At 34.6% G+C, this 18,421-nt stretch overlaps 1 protein-coding gene across 2 annotated transcripts in view; it reads right to left on the bottom strand.

The window, feature by feature from the left end:
• Nucleotides 1-18,421, bottom strand: part of BANK1 (B cell scaffold protein with ankyrin repeats 1) — a 312,144-nt gene that overhangs the window by 216,402 nt on the left and 77,321 nt on the right. For both annotated transcript variants that reach the window (XM_036025976.1, XM_036025983.1), the window contains exons 4-5: nt 16,570-16,708; nt 11,507-11,646 (exon numbers count right to left, since the gene is read on the bottom strand). In XM_036025976.1, the coding sequence (XP_035881869.1) occupies nt 11,507-11,646; nt 16,570-16,708 (279 nt within the window). The remainder of the gene's footprint in view (nt 1-11,506; nt 11,647-16,569; nt 16,709-18,421) is intronic.

Below are 18,421 nucleotides of genomic sequence, written 5' to 3' on the forward strand. Positions count from 1 at the left end.
AACTAGGCTAACACTAATAACACACACAAGAAAAAACTCAAAATGGATTAAAGACTTAAGTGTAACTCTTGAAACCATAAAAATCCTAAAAGAAAACATAAGCAGTCAAATCTCAGACATTTCTCATAATAATATTTTTTTTCCTGATATGTCTCCTTGAAACTAAAGAAAAAATAAACAAGTAGGACTACAGCAAACTAAAAACTTTTGTGCCCAGGAAAGAAAACTGTCCACATATTTGCCAATAATACATCTGATAAGGAGTTAATATCCAAAATTTATAAAGAATTTATACAACACCAAGAAAACATACAATCCAAATTAAAATGGGAAAAAAACCCTACATAGACATTTCTCCAAAAAGGACATAAAGATGGCCAATAGACATATGAAAAAATGCTCAGTGTCACTAATCATCAGAGAAATGCAAAAGGAGATGATTTTTTAAAGAGCAAGAAAGTTGACAAACTCTGTAAGACTGACCAAAAACAAAAGAACAAAGATACAATAACAAATGTCATGAATAAAACAAGAGATATCGCTGCAGACCCTGCAGACACTAGTGATTATAAGGGAGTGCTATGAACAACTCTATGCCCATTAATTTGACAAATTCAATGAAATGAACCAACTCCTTAAAAAGCACAAACTACCAAATACAACCTTTGTCTATTATTTCTCACAAATACCTGTGAATATACACTTTTGAGTAATTAAAAGCTGAATTTAATATAAAAGTATAAACAAACAAGAAATAAAAAAGATATTTGATGTGGACCCTGGCTCGTGGGGTCCATGTCATTTTGGATGAAAATGAGACATTCACACGGATTACCGAATTCGGTGGAGGAAAAGGGATGGCATGGCTTTTCTCTCAAGGGGAGCAAAAGCCTCCACCCTTTCTCCAATGAACTTTTATTGTCTTACTGGACACACTACAAGAAGGTCCTCATTAACTATGCACAGGCTCGCTTTAGGTGGTTACCTTATACAGAAAACAAAGGAGAGGATGCCAGTAATCACATCACAGAAGAGGGATATTTGCAAATGAAAAGGCAAAAGTGGTTGGACTGGTTACACTCATCCTTGGAAGGTTTAGCATGGTTTTTAGGAAGTTGCTTTGCAGTAAATGTCCTCAATTCAGGGTGAGGGAGTTTTAGCAAAAAGCAAGACTCATAGCAGCCTAGGTACATTGCAGGCCTGATTTCCCATGGAGAAACCTATCCATGGGCATGGGTCCTGTGCATCTCCCAGTGGGAGCTGGACCCATGCCACACAGAGCAGCCTCCCACAGACATTCATTACTGAAAGTTGAGTTCCTCAAGATGAATAACTATTTACATAGCAGCATCTCTTTAAAGTCTAATTCATTTCTTTCTTGGAGGAGGAGTGTGAACATTGGTTGGGTATGATGGGAGAGACTGTCCTTTAAAAGGATTTTAGGGCAATTTAATGCAGGCAGTTGGGAGATACTTCAGATGTTTGGAATGCTGTGAAAGGTTGTATATAGTAGGTGTAAGATAAGTGTATACAATGAAATAGGCTCAAAGAGTTTAAGTACTAACAATAACTACCACATGTGGGGCACTTGGAATGTGGTAGGCCTTATAGAATTTATGTACAATTTTCATAACATTCCTGCATGGTAGGTTTTTTAGATGCCTGTTCTTATAGATGTGATAATTATGGCCTAAAACATCAGCAATACCCCAAGTGGCAGAGCTAATAAGTAGACTAAGGACTTTAATTTATGCCTTCACATTCTAAAAAAAATGTGTTTTATGCCATATTCTAGTCATGGAAGGAAAAATAAAATCTGAAGTACAATTTCAGTAAAGTGTAGAATAAATTATGGCCCCATGGTGTTGTGGTGGATGTCATATTCATGTTTGGGCATACCTGTAAGGGGAAAGCACAAAATGGCTATTGCCAACCAGAGCTATTTTTTTCTTTTTTAATAAGAAAAACAAAATCTCCAAAGTTGTCCCCTTTTGTCTCACTGGCTAAAACTGTCTCATATAACCACCTCTAACTTCACAGGTTAAAAATTATGTTATTAAAAACATGAGAATTTGGCTTTCAGTTTCCATAGTAAAGATAGGCAAGGAAAAGAGGTTTTTAATATTGATGTTTGGTGAAGAAATTAAAGTGTTGGCCACAGGACACTAAGGTAAGTTTTAAAAGCTGTTAGACGAAAGCAGTAACAGGCTTGGTTCACAACAGAAACAATTCCAGTGACATGATCATAGGAGGGTTGCGAAATAATCAGAACAGGAGAAAAAAATCTATGAAATAGTTATAGCATTTTATGATTACCTTCAGGTATCTAAATGGGAATTCAGTAGTAGAGCTGAAAACATCTTTTTCTTATTATAACAAATTGCTATGCTTGTTTAAATTTCACTAGTAAAAGAAAAAAAGGTCACTTCATCTGTTTCATTATTCATAATGTGTGCTGTGAAAGGGGGCCAAAACAGCCATTTAAAGGGGAATCTGATAAATAGTTTACATAACATGTCTTAAACAAAAGTTCTACTGAACCTTGCAAAAAATTGATAGGTTTTATGAGTAAAGCAAATATTTTTAGGACTATATAATGCCTTTTCTCCTTTCCTTTTTCTTTTTTTTTAACTTTTGAGTTCAAGCAGTTAATTTAAAAAGTTAATTTAAAAGAATAATCTAAAGAAGTGAATAGGACCAAGATATTTTCTTTTGTTGAGTTATTTTTTTCTGTTTTCAGTGAGTCAGTTCTTAGAATTTCCGCCTGTCTGAGATTACATTTGCAAAGATAAGTATAAGAATATAAAGATCAATGCAGTTAAAGCCTCCCTTCATATATTTGCTATAGATTAGGGATTCACATTGTTGTAGAATCTCTTTTAATAACTTAACAGTTATGGTCTAATAAGAAAATATGTTTATAGTTATAGTCTAACAAGAAAATATCTGAGAAACCTGTATTGAAATGTCTGCTCCAGGACTCATTAGCTGTGGACCTTAATAATACTCAACTAACAACTGTTTAGAGTTTAAACAAGTATATGTGTAAAATCTCCAGTAAAATTAATTTCTTTTTTTCTAAATACTATGATGTGAGCTCTCAGACAGAAGAAATCATGAAAATAATAATTATAATTCAGAGAAGCATGTAAGTCTATCAATGAAACTTTGCTCCCCAAACTTGTTTTTTGCATCAACTGATTAGTTTGTTTTTTCTTTCTAAATTTTTAAATTAAGTAATATACCTTTTAAATTACTTAGAATGTAGGTTTTGCTATTATAATACAGAGACCCAAAAGGTCAGTGGCTTAAACAAGATAGACATCTATTTCTCTTTAACATAAGAGCCTGAAATTAGGCAGTCCAGGGTTGATGTGGTGGTTTCCTGATTACATAATTGAAGCTCCATTTTATTTTGTTATTATATGTCATCTTCATGATCTTAGCTGTTTTATCTATCACTCCCTGACTGGCATTGCAGCCTCAAAGTAAAAAGTCAGTGAAGGGGAGAACATGACCCCTTCCTTCTATTAAGGACCTGATCAGAAATGTGCACATAACACTTCTGCTGACATGCTGTAGGCTGCTAGCCATGTGGCCATACCTAGCTGAAAGAAGGTCAGGAAGTACAGTATTGACCTGGCAGTCATATGCCAATATAAATGTTACAGTATTGTGTAAGAAAGGAAAAAAGAAATACTGGAGGACAACTAGCAGTTTCTGCCATCTTGATCAATTATGCAAAATGTATAAATGTCATAACTTGCTGCAGCAGTCTGGGCAAGAGGAAAAGTGGCAGACCAAAGCAGTGTCACTGGAGAGAGGTGTGGAAAAGTGAGCAATATCAATAAGTACGATTGATATGGCTTAGTGATGGATTAATTGTAGGGTGAGAGAATAGAACATATTAAGAGACTTTTATATTTCTGGCTTTTAAACCAGATTGATGATGATGCATCAAAAGGTTTGTCCAGAAAGTATCCACTCATGTACTAGGAAAAATAGAGGCATTTATTGAAGAAGACACAAGATACAAAAAACATTGCACACAGGACAATGATGCCTCAGTCCCCTTCAGAGTAGGCACCTTGGAATCTCACACAGTTCTCCCAGTCGCCATCAGCTGCCTGTTGTATTTTTCTGAATTTCATCCATGGTCTGAAGTAATTTCCCTTTCAAAGGTGATTTCAGTTTTGGGAAAAACCATAAGACATGTGGTGTCAAATCTGGGCTGTAGGGGGGCTGAGTCACTTGGGTGATTTGATGTTTCACCATAAAACTCTGCATGAGAGGTGATGCATGAGTGAGCCCATTGTCATGATGGAGCTGCCAATCACCAATTGCCCATAGCTTCGGACTTCTAAATCATCCAAATAGTTTCCACAGAGGAATGTTCAAGCTTAACGCAAAGTTTGATGCAGATTTATTGCTCAACCTGCTTAGTCATTTTCAATGTAATAGCCACACAATACACATGCTCACTCAATGATGTCTACCACTCCCACTGACTAGTACAGTGAAGGCACCATTGTTCATGCATGTGCATTCCAGTCCACTCTCCTTGGCTGCCAGGTTACATTGATATGACACAAACTGTTCTCATTATACTAATAATAGCTGGACTTTTTCTGGACAGATCCCATATACCTGTGTTACTACTTAAAGTAATAATAATCATGAGACTAGATTGCTGACCTCCAAAGTTGGGGGGTGGGTATTAGAAGTTGAATTTTCCTTGTCAAAGGTTTTTTTATTTCATTTCCTGTGTCTTGATGCAGTTTACCGAAGAGGCACAATTTGTGAATGCCAAATACAATTTAGAGTTCCCAAATTATATATCCACTTTATTTATTTATGTTATCGTTGAAGTAAAACTGTTCTTAAAAAATAAGTCCACAAGAATGCATAATGGCTTTTAAAAATATATAAACAAACACTTTTTGCCACAATAATTTTTTCAGTCTCCTCATTTCCAAAGGGTTATTAATGATTTGGGGTTTTTTTCCTATCAGATGCAGATTCTCTAATTTTCTGTAATCATCTTGTTATGAATAATAGCTATGAAGAAACATTGTTAACTGTGTTAGACTTGTGTTTTTTTTTTCTGAGTTATTTTGAAACATTCCTTGTGCTTGAAGATTCCAACCCTCTAAACAACTAGATGGAGTTGGTCCCAAGGTTGTGGGTTATTGTTAAGCTAATTAACAACTAGATAGTTAAAGCGAAGCCTGCACTCTAATAAGGGTGGCTATAGGCAGTGCTCACACCACTGACTGGGGTCCTCTGTAAAGGGCAGTCAAAGCCAGCCCCAGGGAACACAGGAGAGTGGCATGTAGGAAGCAAAAGAGATACTTTAGTTTGGGAGAAATAAGAAATGGGGTATTTATTTCCAATGAGTACATAGAAACTATAAATTAGCAAACCATTAAGAAAATATATTCTACAGAAAGAAAGAAGGAGCTCCTATCCTTTGCAACAGCATGGATGGAGCTGGAAAACATTATGCTAAGCGAAATAAGCCAGGCAATGAAAGACCAATACCATATGATCTCACCTTTAACAGGAACCTAATCAACAAAACAAAAAAAACAAGCAAAATATATCCAAAGACACTGAAATAGAAGACAGGCTGACAGTGACCAGAGGGGAGAGAAGAGGGAATTTCAGGGGAGAATTGGAAGGGTTTACAGGAACAAATTTAAAGGACACATGGACAAAAACTAGGGAGAGGGTGGTAATGGGAGGGAAGAGGGGAGGGTTGGGTGGGTGGGCTGGATTGAGAGTAAAAGGGAGAAAACTGTACTTGAACAATGATTACAATTAAAAAAAAGAAAAGAAAAGATAAAAAAAGAAAATATATTCTAAACTGTAGTTGAACAGAACCAAAATCTATGAAAGGAACTGAGATTGCTTATCAGATAAAGAATTGTAGAGCAGAGTATGGTTGAGTGAATGGCTAAGTATCTGCACTCAGAAATATTTACTTTTCCCTGTCATAGCTGCTGTATTTGCTGTTAAAATCAATCAATTTATTTGCTTTTCTCCAAATAAATAGATGAGTGTACTAAATAGAATACTCCTATTTGATTCAATAACTTGTAACTGAGGTGAGAGTAAATGTTAGGTCTGATCTACACTAATCAGGTATCATTAACTTTCGCTTGTCCATTACCGCAGGTGGAGACATAGCACAGAGAAAATGTCACTTATTTTGTTAGTACAATACAAACTTCAATAGACATGCCTTATTCTCATTGATTTGTTTTTATAAGAGGCACAAACTATGAAAAATGAATACAGAAATAAATTTCCAAATTGCATTTTATTTGACTGTTCTTTCTCTACTCATTTCAAGCCTTTCATCAGAAGTATAAAACAAGTAATAAAACTGATAGAAGATTCCTGAAACAAATCATTTCCTTCTTCTCTGGAGGGAGAATTGGGAAGGAGTGCAAATAAAAATGAAATAAAGTCTATGTGGGGAGCCCACACATATTCGAGTCAATCCTTTTTAATGGAGAGCCATCATAATTTCCAATGTAGTTAAGTATTTTTTTTCTTGGCATAGAATCATGGAATATTTGAGTTGGAAGTGATGTTGGAGGTCATATACTCTCGCTTCTTCATTGTACACAGGAGGAAATCCCCTTAGCACTAAGAACACTAAACTTCATGAAGCAAGTGACTGCTGATTCAGTAAAAAATAATCTAATCCCTGCTCCTGCCCCACAAGAAAACTATTTTTCCTGTGCCATTCTGCCATTTGTCAGAAAAGGAAAGGAAAGATAATATGCAGCCTTTTGAGTGAGAGGTAAGATCTTGAGCATTTTTGAGCAGCAAACATTTCCTCAGTATTCATATGAAAGGCAAGAATGGAATCTGGAGTAATATGGTTGTTAAAAGTCAGTAATGACATATATTAACATACAGTCCATTGCTGAGGTAGAACATGAAAAAAAGTTTATAGCACAAATTCTTCATTTTTCTAGAATCATGGACCTCTGAGAATTCCTCATTTTCATAAGCATCGGATGTATTTATTCATTTTTATAAATAAGTAAGAGTGTATTTTAAGAGGGTAATTTTATTTTTCTTTATATCTTATACATCTATACTATTATTTTTTTTAAGATTTTATTTATTTATTTTTGGAGAGGGAAGGGAGGGGGAGAGAGAGAGAGAGAGAGAAACATCAGTGTGCGGTTGCTGGGGGTTATGGCCTGCAACCCAGGAATGTACCCTGGCTGGGAATCGAACCTGCAACACTTTGGTTCACAAGCCTGAGCTCAATCCACTGAGCTATGCCAGCCAGGGCTATACTATTATTTTTAAGTTATTTTTCAAATAGCACTAGAAAATAAGCAATCATTTTGACTTCTCCCATTTTTTCAGCAACAACTATCAGTTGTATCGCTTGTACTGTTTGTGTGAAATAAACTGGGTATGCATAGACAAAACACACAATGCCCCTGCCTTTAAGAAGTGGGGAATGCAGGGGGTAACGGGCCACTGTGTCCTAAAAGAGTGAGCAATCCTGATGGCTAGAATACAGAAGTTACGAAGAGAGTTAAGAAGACACAGAGAGGGTATGCTGTGGTGGGACATGAGTTGGAAAATATTTGTGATCCTGCAGCCTTGTGTACCAGTCAGAGGAGTTGGGACCCTATCCAGGGAGCCACTGAAAGTCTGCAGCAAGGGAGTGTCTTAGGTAACACTCGTGTTTCAGGGAGGAGAGTTGATGCCTTTGTATCTCTTATCAACAGGAGCTGATGAGAAGAGGAAGAAACATGTCCATCAACCTTTTGAAGGAAACACGGACCTACCAGAAATTACTGAGAGGCCTGGGAATTCCCAGTATCTTTCAGTGGAAAAATCTCCTGAAGATTCTTTAAGGGAGACAACTGCTAACACCTGAGTGTTAACTTAGTGAAGAAACTGACTTGTAAGGAAACTAGCCACCACTGGGAAATTCCTAATGACATGAGTTCCCTAAGCCTGTGCCTTCTCTCTGGCTTCATACCGTATGAACCATTTGTGGGTAGCAAACCCAAGATTGAATAATATATACAATGGAATAAAAGCTGGAAATGAAGTATACCTAATATGGAGATGAAAATAAAATTCAAGTAAGTATAAAGTAAAACATGCAACACAAAGATACCATTTTACCGATAAGAAATTCAACTAAGAAGAATTATTTGGTGCCATTTCAAAAACTTTCAGTGAATAGGATCCTAACATTTTAAGAAATAATTCTGTTCTTCTTGCATATTGACATGAATTGATTTTTATATTGTACCTAGTTCTTCCTATACAAAGTTAACTTTATTTTTGTCTCCAGACACTTTTGTAAATAGGATGAAAGTCTCAAAGGTTTTAATTATCTTGGCTAAATAGGAGTTATCAGTATTTCTAACACTAGTACTTGAATTCTAATTATCTTCTCAAATTGGATTTTGCATTTTTTTATTGAATCTCTCTTGAATCCACTATTTTAGGTGATAATCTGGAAATTGTATCTTTGTGAGACTGTGAACTGGGATTTAATATCTACTCAAAAAATGTAATATGATTTTAGGAAGCAGTTACATTATTAAGCTGGTTTTGGTAACATGCTGTTAAACCTAATGGACATCACTAAAAATAAGCTAAAAACTTAAGTTTCTTACTATCATTTTTTTCTCATATTCACAAAATGGTCATTTTGCTATACGCTTAAGAGGTTTTAAATAATAATGTAAAGTCCCTTGTAAATTCTAGGATTACTGAAAAATAAAACCCACAGATTTCTTATTATTCCTTTCCTCAAATTCAGAGACTGTTCATGTTATTATATGCTCAAAAGTTTTTAAATGATTATAGAGGGTATTTTATTACTAATTTTTAGGACTACTTAAATTGCATCTACCATTAAAATTTGTAGGGAAACTCAGGCTAGCTATTACAATATACCATTTCAGCTAAGTAGGTTGGATATTGAAAAAATTGAAATCTGCAGGTATATGTTCTTACAAACATACAGTAATTATAGTGAATAAAATTACAATGTATACTGTTCTTTAAATAGAGATGTTCAATGGACTATTTTCAAAGTGTCCAAATTTTCCAAATTTTGATATAGTAGAAGCACATGAAAAAGACAATTATTGTACTGTTCTATAATGAAAAGAAAAAGCAAAGCTTTTTACACAATTTCAAAAATATATTCTATGTGGGAGCAAAGTTAAATGTTAAAAAAATAATTTATGTGGGAGAAAATCCAAATGCCCGCAAGGAGAGGCAGTGTGGGCTGGGACACCTCCTTTGAAGCCAGACATCCCTAAAACACGCTGCGGAAACGCTGCTGTGCTTCCTTGCTTGTCGTCAAGGGTCGAGTCTGAAATCCACTATCTTAGTGAATTTCTAACAGGTATAACATGGGTGGTCCAGATGCCACTGGATTAGACAAACCTGGGCTAAGGTCTGGTGGAGCCAGACTGAACTGAAGCCTTTTTCTTCCTTTAGGCATGTGATTGTGTAGCTCAGTGTGGCCTGAGATCTGTCTCAGAATTTTATTGATCTCATCCCACAACATGTCTGGGTTCCTGGCGACAGTAGCTAAATCTCTAAGCCTATCTATCTTACGTTGTATATGTTACACTTAACTTGTTAATGTCTCTCTTACACTGTGGTCTGCTGTCTCCAGGCCTGAATAGTTCTGCCTCTCAGTACTCTTGCCTGGAGTTTTAAGTGGCTCTTTCCTGATAGTGACAGCCTCATTCAAACTGTGACTGCCCAACGTTCTTCCTGTCACTGGACCACCAGGGCTTGGTGGCGAGCAAAAACCCTAAGACACAGTCATAACCCTTATTCACCCTCATTCCTGACACTGAAGGCAGACGTGAAACAGCATTTTCTAGTTATCTAAAAGTTCTTATTCACTCAAAGTTGTAGAAGAATTGCTAACTTGCATATTACAGAATTCTGAAAAACTGTCCGAGAGTCATAAATTACACTTCATTTTCACTATATACAAAGGGTTTTTCTTCCCTAAGGGCAAAGCCAACACAAAAATGTGTTTTGGAGATGACTTTATTTCTATGCTGACTATATATTAATAATGTAATATATCACATTTATTAATCCTTTTGTAATGAACAGCATTTTTAAGTAGAAGATAAGGTAGACTTGTCACAAAAAATGAAACAATCTGTATTTTAGGCTATTACTTTTGTTCTTGCTTTGGAATCACAAAATAGACATTTTGTCAAATGTCCACAGACTCCCTGGTTTGACAAATGATATTTTACTCCCTGTCCTTCTCTAAGACATTTTTACCATTTCTGTGGTTCTAAAATATGTCATTCATAAAGGAGAACTCTAACAGAAAAATGTGTTACACGAAATAAATAACAAAACCTCAAATTCCCAACTAGCTTAAACATGTAAGGCTTCATGACAACCTATCAACTTCCCTATCATTGATGGTTTTGTTTGAAGTTCTTATGAGTGTTTTGTGGTGAATTTGAAGATCACATTGTTCATTCAACTACTTCTCCCTTCTACCTTTTCCCTCTCCCCACGGAAAAAAAAAGCAATAGCAATTAAGCAAGGTTATAATTGTAATTATCTCTTAGCTATAAAAGGAAATAACATTTATTTCACTGTAAAATTTTGATGGAAAAAATTTATAAAGGATAAAAGTTCCACATCAAGCAAGCTCTCTCTCTCTTTTGAAAGTGGGCCAGGTAACAAAAAGGTAAATAAAATGCAGAGATTAAACTAATGGCATAAGATTAATCAAAATGAAATCATTACATTGTAAATCCATGCGGGCAGGGATTCACAGCATGCACAGTCACTGGAAAAATGTCCCTAGCCGGGCTCCTTGAGAGACCGACCGCAAACTCCTCGCTAAGTCCTGGCTGAGTAACAGCAGCACCCTGGGCTCAAAAATGCCTCTCTGTCACGTCCCAGAAAATTTTAACCCTCTGGATTTTCTGATAAATATTGTTAATTTAAAGCAAGAATTTTCACTATCAGATAACAGTGATAAATTAAACTAAGAAACATATACACTGAGTTTGGAAATTTCCACATGAAAATAACAATTTCTAGATTAATAGCTTTTTGGTTTGTTTAACTTAACCTCACAGCATCAGATGACCTGACTTTTCTTTTGTTTGTATTGTCCAGAACTAGATAAAGAGGAAATTAATTTCTTAAGGCTTTTCTTTAATCCTTCTGTCTTTCTTTATCTGCTCTGTAACAGCTTTAAAATTAGCCTATCACAATAGCTATTTCGTAATGGGTAAGCCTGTCTCCCTGTGACATTATCTGGAGTGCTTGACTTAAGTAAACTAATTCATCTGACTCTCTGAAGCACATAACTTGATTTCTTCCCTTCCTATCGATCAGTAATTCATTCTTATTCAACCAACATACAGACTTTCTGCCCAAGCATGCATTCTTTTGTCCACATTAGCTCTTTAGCTCATTACCAACTTCATGGAGAAGATGAACTTACCCGGCACACACCATCCCCTGAACCTGCCACTCCCGATAGGCATCTGCCAGCCTTTTCTGTTGTGTAGTACTTAATCTCAGCTGTGGCCTTCATGATTCCATCACAGTAGACATTGACACTGACAGAGCCAGCAGGGAAATCTTATAAAACACAAAAATAGCGTTAGAAATTGGGTATATAATGTATGTCTCACATTCTATATCTCTTTGAGAACATATGGGAAAGCTTTAGGAATTTGTACCAATTTTATTAACTACTAGCACTTATGTTTTCTTTTTTATCCTTAGAAGTTAGAAGTCACAGAATAAAATGTATAATCCTAGACTTACTTAATAAAATTATAAGATAAGAACATATGATAAAATTATTTTTTCTTATTTTTATTGTTGTTCGCATACAGTTGTCTCCCTTTTCCCCATTATAAAATTATTTTTTAAATTATATCTTATTGATTATGTTATTACAGTTGTCCTTTCTCCCTTTGCTCTCTTCACTCAGCACTCCTCAGGCAACTCCCCACCCTTGTTCATGTCCATGAGTCATGCGTATAAGTTCTTAGGCTACCCTCTTTCTTAAACTGTATTTTACATCCCCATGACTATTCTGTAACTACCCATTTGCGCTTCTTTTTTTAAAATAAAACAATGGTTTTATTTTTTTCTCTCAAAACAGCACATTTTATTATCTCTGAAGTCACATGTGTGATAAACCGTACATGCATTTCTTCATTACAATACGTTTCTCTGTATAGAAGCATATGTTGCCCAATACATGGAGCAAAAGGCTCATTTCTTTTAAAAAATATCATTATAGTGTCATTACATTTATAATTTTATAGATATAACAATCATAGTTTCCAGTAGCTTTGAGGAAAACAGTTATTTTCTACACTCTTGAAGAAGACTGTTTATATTGGTTTATGTCATTTTAAAAGATATTTCCTGGTCTCAACATAAAACATGGTAATATATGAAATATGTTTGAGTTCATGCTATGTATTTAGGGCTAGCTAATGGTATAGAAGCAGAATTCAGTAGTAGTTTAAATTCAGGTTACTTCTAATGCCAGAAAGTTAGTAGATGAATGTAGAGTCAGTTTAAGTGTTCAGTTTAAGCTTTAGCTTATGCCCAAAAGTATCTACTACTATTCACTTTGTTTAGATTTATTCCTTTTTATAACATGGAAATTGCAGTTATACTTGTGTGTATGGTTCAGTTTGAATAGAAATTAAGAGCTGGATAAACATTGTGATCAGAATCAGAAGCAGGCTTAGATAATGATCACATTTTGTTCTAATGATAGTACAGAATTCTTTTTTTTTCATTTTTAAAAAGTTTTAATTGTTGTCCAACAGAATTCTGTATTATATTTGTACTCTTTACTCCCCTGGCCTCTTCACCCAAGGCACTAAGTCCTTTCTCCCTAACAACTAACCTCCATTTTAAAAAATAATCTATGATTATCTTTGCATAATACTTTATAATTTAGAACAGTAAAGTTGGTCATAAAAAGTTAGGTGTTTGTTACTACTCTCATGAAGAAAATTACCTAAATTATAGGCAAGTTTCTCAAAATTGTGTTTGAACAAAGAAAGAGTAGAGTTGATTAAAATGACAGAAATTTTATTCAATTGATTATAATGAAAAGCTCTTTGGGAAGGCAAAATTTAGTGCCCTGATATTTGAGTACTAGTTACAGCTACCCATACATTTTAATATTATCCAAAGCTTTTCGTGAACAAACTAAAGTGACTAATATATTCCATTGTAAATTCCGATCTAACATACCAGCAATTCAAGTTATTTAAGAATTTGGGGCTTCCCAGAAAAGAATAACAATAAACAGTCATTTCAATAGAAAAGTCATATTTTATAGTAACAAAGGTAAACATAAGTTATCTCTTTTAATTCATTTTCAGAACACACTTTTAAAACTTCCACTCTTTGTCCTGGAGACATTTTCCAAATTCTCCTGGAAAACTTTCTGGAGTTTGGAATTAGACATTAAGCACAAGACTAACTAAAAAGCTAGTTTTAACCCTAACTCCCTAATGAAGCTTTGAATATTTATAAGTTTTTAATGTTTAAGCATTAATTTTACTTTATCTGCTGAATGGGTTAAAGGACCTTATATCACTCAAAGTAATCTAAAGCCAACAAAAGCAATTTTAATCCTTATTAGATGAAGCTGAATGAAATTTCTTACTACCATATTGCTTGACTAGACACTTGTAGTTTAAAGGAAATAAAACAGAAAACTTCCCTCTTCCCAAAGTAAGTATCTGTCCAATAGAGAATGGAAGAGAAATCACAACAAAAACTGAAAGCTGTAAAGTACTTCTCATTGGATACAGCTGCGCACACATAGTAATGAGGGCTCTGGAGTTTTGGGACTCGAATGAAATAAATTTCAGTGAATTTCATAAGAATGATTTTAAATGAAGATATGGATGTTGTTTATTGGAAAAAAAGATTAGGAGTCTTACAATGGGATTTTTACTTTCTGAAACAAAGCCAGGTGATAAATCATAAAAGAGATATGGTGAGATCTTTCTGCTGGTTCTTTGATATATATTATCATATATACATATATCACTCTCTTGATTTGCCTTCTTCTCCAGCTTTGAGAATGGTGGCTTGCCCCACAGCCATAGTTCTTAATGAACTCAAGAAAAGACATTTATTTTCAGTTTTCAACTTTCTCAAGTTGCAAGAGTGGGAGTGACAACTTCCAAGTTCTACATGACAGGGCTAATACCATTCGTTTAACTATTGCTTTGAAAACCTTTGTTTTAATTATGGATTTATGCATATGTACTGGGTCATGGTATAAAATATAGTTCTTGCTAGGGCTCAGAATTTTAAAAAAATTTTATTTATTTATTTTTAGAAAGAGAGGAAAGGAAAGAGAAAGAGAAAGAGAAGGAAAGGAATACTGATGCATGAGAGAAACATTGATTGGCTGACTCTAACATGCCCCCAACTGGGGACCTGGCCTGCAACACATGCATGTGCCCTGACTGGGAATTGAACCAGCAACCTTTTGGCCCACAGGTTAGTGCCCAATCCACTTAGCCACACCAGTTAGGGCAAAGCTCAAAAATTTTAAGTAACAGTGCCATGAGGCAGAGAAAATAAAACTCTGGGGTCATGTCTGTAGAAGCATGTCCCATCTATATTCTCACACATACTCTTGGGAATCAGTCTATATATTGCTACATACCACAGAGCAGACAAAATTTCATGAGAAAATCTCTCATTAATTTACAGAACAGAATAGTTGACAGAAAGACTTTGAGGGGTTTAATTAGCATAACTAGTAAATAGTGATTTTTTTACTACAAACTTGCTGTTCAACTATGTAGACATATTATGAATTAGTATATCTTGAAAAACATAGATTATTCATTTTCTGCTTTTCTGAAAAACATTTGAACTTTGATATGTTTTACTCTTTGCACTGCTTTTAGCTACTAGGTAAACTGAACATAAAATATTTTTTATTGTTGTTCAATTATAGTTGTCCCCACTCCCCTCCCACCTTACCCTCCCACACTCTACCCACCCACACCTCCCACATTCAGTCTCCCTCCCCCACCCCCGTTGACTTTGCCCATGGGTCCTTTATGCGTGTTCTTTGATGACCCTTCCTTTTCTTTGCCCTGTTATTCCCTGACCCCATCCCCTCTGGTTACTGTCAGTTTGCTCTTTATTTCCATGACTCTGGTTATTGTGAGTAATTTTATTTAACATTTTGATCTGCTATTTGGGAAATATTATCTAAGTACTTCTTAATTTACAATATTGATTTTTTTCTGTATAGTGATTTTAGTCTAACTAGATTTAATTTAAACTCCAAAATTAATTAGTTAGAAATTAGTCTTCATTAAATCATTTAAACTGTAGCATAAGGAAGAAGGGGTCTTTGGAAAAGGAAGAAAAGAGACAAGGAGAGTTCTTCATCTCATTCCTGCATATCCTTGTCCATGAGAAGAAGAAGTGTCTGAATGTTTACAAATGCTTGGTGTAAAGTCTTTCCATTCTGTAATCGAGCTCTCATCTCTGCTGTGCAAGGAAATCCATCGAGCGGACACATGCTCTGCATAGCAGAATAGGGAAGGTTTGCAGATGCCATGTAAATGGGCTTACTTCACAACAGGTACATAAAAAATCTCAGGATGGATTTGAAATACTCTTTACTTTGAAATATTTTTACATTTCCAAAATTCATAGTAAGATTGCATATCTTTTATTTTAAAATATTTTATGAAGTTTACATTTATAAAGTTTTATAAGATTTATTCTCTGATTAAAAAAGCAAATAAAAAACAAATAATCCTACTTTTTATCAAAACATTCAGAAATTAATATAGTAGATTTTGAATTTAGTACAATTTTTGTGGCAAGCATGGATATTCCATCTGATACTATTTACCATGCCACAAGCAGAGTTGCATAATGAAATGTTTAGCTTCATAAATAAAATTAGGAAAAGAAGGAAAGAATGTATATAGAAATGTTATCATGATGATAAAACATTGAAAAAGATTTATGCTTTCCAAAACAACCAAAAATATACTCAAGAGCATGACCAAAAAAAAAAAAAGACAGAGAGGAAGAGAGGCAGGAAGGAGAGAGAAAGAGAGGGAGGGGGAGGGGCAGAGTGAGAGAGTGAGAGAGAGAGGGAAGTAAAAAAATTTCAAAGTTCATTAATGAATATGCAAATATTTACTAATCCTGTTACAATAAAGCTAATAATTTTAGTTCCACAATTAGTGGGTAGCATATATTCAAGTGCTCTCTACTGACACACATAAAAATGTGTGATGTAACTGGACGCTGTTTCACCACATGATACACAAGCTAACTTCTCAGAATTCATGCATTTGTACTTTTGCAAAATCAGATTAATAGTAACAACCGTGGGTGTGTGAAAATTGACACAGGAAACACCTGCAGGACAATATTAGTTTCTGTAGGGAAATGAAACCATTTATCATAAATTTACTGAAAGAAATTCAGGGTGATGTTTTATATTTATTAAAGCATAAAAGGCTTTCTTACCTAAAGCTTTCATACGCCAGACTGTTTTATTCCAAAGCGCTGGCTGTATTCTAATGCATTTATTATATGATATAAATTCAACCTCCACAGCATCACTAATTACTTCATCTCTCAAAATAATAAATATTTCACCAGGATTCTATAAAATGAAAAATAAAACCCAATTAAGCATTTGAAAAAGTTTACATTAACCAAATAACCCATTGCAATTATTAATGATAAAGGTAGCATATAATCCTTTTGTCTTCTATCACGTCCATATTTTCAACCATATTTAGAAAGGAAATATGTAAATGTGAATCTCATTACATTTTGAGTCTATGGACTTGGTGTTTATTAACTACTCAATTTTTTTTCCAGTACCTTATTTTACAACTGAAAAGTTGGTGAGAACATAGCTGTTCCCTTTCCCCTTGTCCCCTTCCCGTGTGTGAGGCTTCCCATCTCCTCACAGGCCTCCAGGGAGCTGTCATTCAACCATTAAACAAACTGTTTTTTCAAAATCTTTTCCTCCACCTTTCTAGAACTCGATGTATTTATGAGTAAATGAAAGGACTGACATGTAAATATGATAATTATTTTTTAAATTGAAGGATAAAACTTTTTAAAAGTCCAATAGTTTTAAATCTTACCTAAAAGAGATTCTCTGGGTAGGTTATTTATTATGGATATCTGAAAAAGGTCATTGAGTTGACTAAAATTACTAAATCTAACAGTTTAAAGATTTTTACTAAGGTGAAAAAGCTAAATCTATGTAAGGTTTTTGAAAACTTTTTGGAAAATTTTTTTAAGTTAGGGACAAAAGTGTTGAAATTAATACAGAGAAAGAAAGGAAGAAGTATATATTTATTGAGCATCTATTTTATGCTAAAACTTATTCTAAGCAAATTTTGTATAAAGTTTTTTAAATTCTAACCAAAACATATGAGAGTACATGCATACACACACATGCAAATAAATGCACAAACCAAAACCAAAATGGAAGACTATTATTTTTCCCTTTTATGAACAGGATAATTAATACACAGAAATACACTTGAAGATAAATTAGAACTACCTAAATTCAAAATCTGTACTCTTCTTTATATCATATTGCTTAACCCTTCAGAATAACTAAAATGAAATATTTTTATGATGATTTCAGATATACTCTTTGAAGGCTCTCTGCAAAGTAAACTAAATTTAAGTACCTTGAAAAATAAACAGGAACCTAATTTTATGCCCTTATAAAATCATGATTACCCAAAAGTCATTAATTTCAAAGTTCTCCTATTTAAATATCTCCCAAAGCAAAAATCACCCACCAATAAAGCTAACATCTTTAATGCTCTGTACCAAAGCACTTCTACAAATTCACTGATGTTACAAAATCATTGCAGCTGACACACACTCATTTTGGGAGTTTCCCACCAGGGTCCAATGCTTCCAAATAGTATTTGTTCATAGGTTATTTTGATCTAAATTTCTCCTCATCAATTCGATTGTACATCAGGAAAAGATCCTATGCAACAGAAGAAAGAAGGAGCTTCTATCCTTCACAAAAACATGGATGAAACTGGAGAGCATTATGCTAAATGAAATAAGCCAGGTGTTGATAAACAAATACCATATATTCTCACTTATAAGTGGAACCTAATGAACACAACAAACAAGTGAGCAAAATAAAACCAGAGATATGAAAATAAGGAACAGACTGACAGTGACCAGAGGGGTGGGGGGGGGGCGGGTAATGGGGGGAAGAAGAGGAAGGGTCAAGTCAAGGAACAAATATAAGTACTCATGGGCAAGGACAATGAAGGGGTGGTGTATGGGGAGGATTGAATGTGAGACGGGCGGCCAGAGCAGGGGAGAG

Source organism: Phyllostomus discolor, chromosome 1 (genome assembly GCF_004126475.2).
Source record: "Phyllostomus discolor isolate MPI-MPIP mPhyDis1 chromosome 1, mPhyDis1.pri.v3, whole genome shotgun sequence".
NCBI classification, from domain to species: domain Eukaryota; kingdom Metazoa; phylum Chordata; class Mammalia; order Chiroptera; family Phyllostomidae; genus Phyllostomus; species Phyllostomus discolor.